General features: G+C 40.8%; 1 protein-coding gene across 1 annotated transcript in view; it reads right to left on the bottom strand.

Annotated features, from left to right (window-relative positions):
- The window catches only part of grin2aa (glutamate receptor, ionotropic, N-methyl D-aspartate 2A, a), a 143,161-nt gene extending 137,128 nt beyond the window's left edge, over nucleotides 1-6,033 (bottom strand). Inside the window, exon 1 of the mRNA XM_028599134.1 lies at nucleotides 5,551-6,033. Within this exon, the coding sequence (XP_028454935.1) occupies nucleotides 5,551-6,033 (483 nt within the window). The remainder of the gene's footprint in view (nucleotides 1-5,550) is intronic.
- Nucleotides 6,034-7,397: the final 1,364 nt, after the last annotated feature.

A 7,397-nucleotide genomic window follows, 5' to 3' on the forward strand; every position in this document is an offset into this window, starting at 1 on the left:
TATTTGACATGAGCACGAAGCAACAAACATGAGAGTCCTTCTACGTGTGTGCGTGTGTGTGTGTGTGTGTGTGTGTGAGTGTGTGTGTGTGTAATGTTACCGCCTGAGGGGAGACAACAACAGGGATGGATGAATAATGTCCTTTGATCACAATATCGCCGCACACAGACACAAACGCTTGCATCTACTACATTAAAGCTGGTAGTTACATCAAGTGTGTATATAAAAAAACTTTTTTTCAGCCGCCATGACAGCTGCCATGAAACACACACATACATTTAGGCACAAATACAAGGAGTACTAGAGCACTAGAGCTGATCAATATGCATGATTAGAACATCTTGTTCATCCTGGGATCTATCGACAAATTTCGGCATTATGGATCAATACATTACACAAATACACTGGCAGCAAGTTGGCATGTGTGGATACCGAATGTGTGCTTGTGCGTCATTGTTTAATTAGGAAAATAGAAACATTGAGTAACAGTGGCGGCTACAGGGTTTAACTTTTTACCATCATGGACTGTTAGTCCCAAATAAAAGCTGCATGTCGACTTACTGTACAGACATAATAACTCTTAACCCTCTTAACCCTATTCCGGGCAGAATTGGCTGATTATCTGAAGAAACAAAGGCTTCCACACTACACTAGGCATTTGAACATATACAATGAGTGATGAACACCGTTTTATTGGTTTTCTATTGTTTTAAACAGACCTTAAGCATCTGTTGTGTTACTGGTAAAAAATACCCACCTCAGGACCTCACACACACACACACACACACACACACACACACAGACAAACACACAATTCATGCCATGACATAGTTGCGTCCCCTAGCAAAGCTATATGTGTAATTTGCTAGGGGCCAGGGAATGCATTATGCCAATGAGGGTCCTCACAAGTATAGACAAACACGTGTTTGCATGTATGTCCATGTGGCATGGAAGATGATTACTGTGCAGGAGCAAAGGCAAGACTGATGTGTCACCATGCAGAACACACACACATACACACAAACATACATGTTCATATCTGCTACACTGCTAATGAAGCATATATATATATATATATATATATATATATATACATATATATTCTTCAACTGAACACTTTTAGTTTTATTCAGAAGCAAAGTGTTTGTTTTTCTTTAAGGAGCTAAACAAAGAGGGACATCTCCCATTGCTGCTGTTAACACATCTGGTGCATTCAGACCTTGATTAAATTCACAAGGCGCGCTCTAAAAAAAAATAAATGAAGAGAAAAAGAAAACAGCCGCAGCAGCAGAAGACAGACACATGGAATTACAAGTTTCAATATGTGGTTCCGAGTTAGGGTAGGCACTGACAAAGACTGCAGAGACTGTTCGTGCCCAACATGATCCAGTTGCCATTATTGACCTCTAAGCCAGTCGATAACCATTTAACGAGAGAATTAGATGAAGCCAATCAACAAGCCAGGCCATACTCACAGGCCGCACAATTACAGGGGGATAAAGTAATGAGAAAGGGCAAGCTTTAGAAAGTTGATGCAAGAAAGAACAAGAGTGACAGAATTACAAGAGACACAAGAATGAAAGTGTGAAGGTACGGAATGTCAGCAATGAGCAAAATAATACAAATAAAAGGAGCTGCCAGGGTTGTACCTTTGCGGTGAAGTACTGAGAATGCAGCAATGGAGGACATTTTTTTTCCTTCAATCAATAATGTATTCTTTTCAATACAGGCGAGTGGTGCATTATTCAACAAAGGCTGAAAGAGGTATGGAAGGGACTAACGCAGGGAGATTTATCTAATTAACAAGCACAAATGAAAGACAAAGAGGAGGATAGAGAGATGGGTTGAGGGACAACACAAGAAGAAGAAAAAGGAAAGAAAGCAAAGACAGAGGAGATGAGGCGTAAATAATCTTTTTTTTTTTTAATAGGGACGCTCTCAGATAGTATTCTCTACAGGTTCACATGGGAGTCCTCAGCCCAAGAGATTTAGCCTCCAAGTGACAGGGCAAAGGAAGCACACACACACACACAGAATATATCCAGTGCACATTGAGGCATTAAGGCATATAAAGTATATGCATGAAAATGTCATGCACGGCTATGCACACGCAAGTATGAAGGCATAATCGCAAATAGACAAACACGCTGAGGGTCTTACAAGGCGTAATCATTGGAGGCGAGTTTCTCCTCATATTTCACATGAGGATTAGCGAAAATCTGCATGGAACTAGGCGGCAGAAAGACTCTACTTACACTTCTGAGGGTAGATGTATAAAACCTTAACCTACAGAGGGTGAGGAGTTATATAAACTTTAAAAGGAGGGTAAAAAATGTAAACCTTAAGGAGAGGATACAGCAGAGGACCCACTAGGAGAATCTTAATCCTTGTTTGGGAGGGAAGCACACTGCAGCACTCACTAAACAGATTTAACTTTATGTTTGTGTGCATCATCATGCTGACTCTGAATTTAACTGATGGACAGGATGACAATAAATTGTTCAGTCTAACATGTGAGACAGGAGAGATACATTTAAGGCCAATTTATTTACAAAAGAAATTTATTTTAGCTAAATAGGAATAACAAATATAACTATTTGGTGTGCTGAAAGATTAGTTTTTGGTAATAGATTAAATCATTTATCAGACAAATGTTCGCTGAATCTACCTTCTCAAATTTCTCATTTCTCATATCTTTATGAATGGAACATACTTCGATTGTGGATTGTGCGACGGTAAGGACATTTTAAGAATTAATCTTGGTCTTAATGAAATTAAGATCAGCATTTTGTTTTTACTATTGTACGACATGTTATAGTATGAAGGTTTAAATGAAAACATAATTGAGGGATTGATTGATTTATTGATTTATACATACAATTTATACAATAATCAGTTGCAGGCCCAATAACTAGGAAGCATTGTGGGACAGCTGTGATTATTTCCCCAGCACATCAAAACTCCTCGTGCAAATTTCAATTTATGGTTTAATGTTTTAACGTTTTGATTGTTTTGACCTCTACACTCACATCTTTGGCCTCAACCAACCCTCCAGCTTGGATTTTTTCTTTAAAAAGATCTGGTGTGGAACGACCATGATTATCCCTTAATGTGTCCTCAGCTACACACTACATTAACTGTTCTCAGGTGAAAACATTCCCATCCCCAAAATGTTCAGAAGAAACGTAGAAGTAGCAACAACGACGACGAACTTCACAAACTGTGACGTGAATTTGAAGCTAACGCAGATAGACAGATAGATAAGTTGGGAGAAAAGCTGGAAAATGTGAGAAAGAAAACAAAGTGAAGACAAAGTGGTGGGTCGAGCACTTGAAAGTGGATTATTTTCTCCTCGTCTGCTCCTGCAGAGGAAACACTCCTGCTGTCAGGGAGCTGAATCGCTGCTGTTTCAATGACACTTGCTGACAGGGGACATGTGCGTGTGTATGTGTGCTGCTGAAGTAGGTGGAGTGTGGCAGGTGCCAATCAGGACATTCTGTAATTCCCCTCCACTCAGCCTCGCCTCTGGTCAGACTGAGAGATTATCCCTCCTTCATTTCCCCTCTCCACCTCTATTTCAACACTCACCTCCCTCCTCTTCTGCCCTATCCTCCAACACTTATCCCCTTCTCTCCTCTTAAAAGCAGCCACATGTAGCATTACAGGATCAATAAACCATTACCGCAGTAACTTTAAGACATTTGTATATTTGCAGTAAACAAACAAGGTAGTCGCTGAGTGGCTCTACAGCAGTCATGTTCAATGTCGGCCAGTTTTTCATATGGCACGCAACCTCGATTTGTCAAAGACAAGAGCAAGAGGCATGTGTTGTAAGCTTAAATGTTAACAAACTGCATTACGCATTATAAGTCATGTTTAAAATGAACATGAGGTTAAGATTTTTTTTTTATCAACTTCAAGTTCAAGGTATTCCAAACAGTATGTTCGGTTATCTGACTACAGATGTAAAAATAAGGCAGAATTGGATTTTTGTGTTGTTTTTTTAGATTTGTTCATCCCTGAGTGGTGTTGATTTGGTTACATTGCCATTAAAAAAAAAGATAACTGTGAAAATGAAAATAAAAATTGTTATAGATCAGTGCATTTCTATGTAACTTTAATTGTAAAAAAAAAAAAAAAAAAAACATGTCAGAAGGGACTGTTGGCCTCCGGGCATCTTCATATTATCAAATCTGGCACTCTTTGACACCCTTGCTCTACAGTCTCAACCAACCTCTGCACGTTTTATTGTGAGCTACAGGGTAGGATTGGGTGGCAAATCTGTTGGAGTGCCTAAGAGAGAGATTTCTCTATTGCACGAAGTAGAAAGAAGGATGCTATTCTTTCAGTGCGACTGGAGATTTGTTTGATTTGTTGTCACTGGCAGATCTTAAAGTACGGTTTATAGTTACAGAGAACAGAACAATTCATCTCATCACCTCTTTAGGACAGTGCAAGAAAAGACAAACACTAGTGGCACTAGGTTGTGAAAAAAGAAGCTAGGATTTATCAAAAGTGAGGTAGTAATTTTGAAAAATACCAGCACTGACAATACCACCTGATAAGACCCCGGTTTCATTTGTTAATAATATAACAATAATTACACAAAGATATCTGTCAATAATTTGACAATGGACAAAATGCTATATGTAGCATCTTTAAGTCTGGCTAACACACTGTCTGGTAAGCCGTCTTTGATCTTCTGGGCTAATAACACAGATAAGAATATCCTCATTGTGAATCTGGTGAATCCCAAGTGCTAAGCACTGCCTCGTGAAACCACAGTATCACGTGATGTTCATCTATTTCTATTCACAGTTCAAAGTGATTGGCAGGCGAGAGGCATTGCCTATTCAAATGTAAGAACCAATCAGGTCTCCTGCACTTTGTCTGAAGGAATCCTGCACCATGAATGGAGACTTCCAAGATTACAGCTCATTGTACCACGCAGTTGCCGTAAGCCAAACTTGCAAACACCCACTCCTTCCATATTTCCTCATCATTTTGTCTTCCCTTCCTTCTGTTCTCTAGCTGCTTTTGAAGTACTCTCTTCTTCTACCGTTTCCTCCAACACCTCTCTGCAGGTACTTACCTCATTCTCCTATCCCCTTTATGTCATCCACGCCATCTCTTTTCACCAATGCTAGCCTGGATCCTATCTCTGTTTCCTTCTCTTGACACCAGCTACACTGATATTTGAAAGGTGCGGCTAATTGGCAAGGCTTTCCCCCGGTCTGTTAGCATGATATTATTAAGATATTATTACTATTTTACAGGCTCTTAACAGCCCCAACAGCCAAATATGTAAAAGGTGACAGGTGAGTGTGTGCTTGATTTTCTCGGTTCAGCAAAGACTCAAAACCAGAACTTTTGGCAAATCACTCCAAACCAAATCATTCAATCGTCGGTTAATGTAAAAATGTATCCAATCACCCATTCAGTCTGATCCATACTACACCAGGCGTTGCACAACTTCATCCATTCATCAACAACAACCATGCAGTCAAACACTCATCCAGCAATCATCCGTCCACCCATGATCCTCCATACCTTATCAGCCATGATCATGGACGAGCCTCCATGAATGCCCAGGATGGGTATGAGCGTCTGCGAGGAAATAAAATCCAAAATCTGGGCGATGGCCTCCTGGTCGGTGCCATCCCCAAACACCACACCGTGGATCTTTGTCCCGGACATCAGGTCGCACATGTGGGTGATGATGCTTTTCGGGTCGGTCTCGTTGACCAGCAGTGTGACCACGTTGACGTCGATGGGGTCCTCCTTGCTCCACAGTGCCCGGATGTCCCGCTCTGAGATGTAGCGCGTGCGTCCCAGGATCACCGCAATGTTCAGGACCGGCACTTTTTCCGAGGCACTGCCAGTTCGCTGCTTTTGAGCCGCCACGGGGTCCGCAATCAGGGTCACCGCCACCAGGAGAGTCAAGGACAGCAGCACACTATTACTACCACTGCTACTGCTGCAACTGCCGCTCCTTCTACTCCTCCTCTTACTCCTTTTGCTGCTGAGGGACATACTGCCAAACCACTTCATCCCCTGCATGGGAAATGAATGAGGGAAAACAGAAGAGATGAAGACAGATCAAAAAGAGGGAAGGAGGTGGCAGAGAGAAGTGTGGAAAGATGATGATAGAGAGACAGGGAAGATATATTGTCAATGCACAGCCCTTCAAGCCCACACATTTAGGTTGCATCTTTCTTTTTTATTCCATTTCTTCTCAGTAATGTTCTTAAACAAATAAACCTTGTGGGAAAGGAGATGGCCTTGAGAGGAAGTTGCGGAGGGGTGAGAGAAAGAGAAGATGACTAACAAGTATATACTTTATGGTCACGACGCTAGGATCAGATGATTCAGGAGCAAGCTGTGCTGTTCGGAAGAGGCAGGCAGACAGTTATATAGTTTACAAGTGTAATATCTCAACCTTCAGAGATTGACAAGCAAGTAATAAGGGGGGGTGCTATGTGTGACAGTGACATGTATCCTCCTCAAACTGTATTGAACATTCACATATATTTGGTTCTATTACACTTCCAATGTTGTGCAGGACAATAATATTATGTGCATGTATGCTTGTGTGAGTAACATAGCGGTGGGTAATTTGGGTTTCATATTATAAAGTTGAAGTCTATATTATATATGTATTATAATATGGGGAATAGGGTTCTTGCAATACAGTGCCGAGACCACAACAAAGTTAATTTTCTCCTGATTTGGCTGTCTGAAAAGTGTTATTTTAGTGTCAAAATGTTTGGGAGATATGTGTCTCATGAAAAATGGGTCCACACTCATTTTGAATGTTATCACTCCATTCTGGACTCCACTCTTACCATGCCATCTTACAGTGCAGCGGTCGAGCTCTGAGCATCAAATATTGACATGGATGGGTGATCCGGCTTACCAATGGATGATCACAGCCTACTTAACCAACTAGGAGGTAGAGTAGGGCCATACCACCACATATCTATGGTAGTGATAGCAACTGATAATGCCCATTTAATTGCCTCGTCACATTTGAAGCGGATGAATAGAAAGGACATCACAGTGCAAGCACAATACTACTGGAGCTGAGTGGTAATAATTGACATATACATATCAAGAAACTCTGATGTGAATAGTGAAAATAACAAAAGAAAAAATACACATACTGTGTTTAATAAAGTGAGTTACACCTGCCCCATGATGCTGATGCTGGTTTAAGCATTTTTCACGTATATATCTATTAGACTCTTATATAGAAGATTCAACAGCTACAAAAAACCATAGTCCATAAATCCAAGGGTTGGATGGGGGTTTCCTCAGTTGAAATAAATGTTTGTGTATGTGTCTTTGAGAGTGTTCATGTGTTACTCTGCACCAACCAACATCATCATCACACACAA

Source organism: Perca flavescens, chromosome 15 (assembly GCF_004354835.1).
Source record: "Perca flavescens isolate YP-PL-M2 chromosome 15, PFLA_1.0, whole genome shotgun sequence".
Lineage (NCBI taxonomy): Eukaryota > Metazoa > Chordata > Actinopteri > Perciformes > Percidae > Perca > Perca flavescens.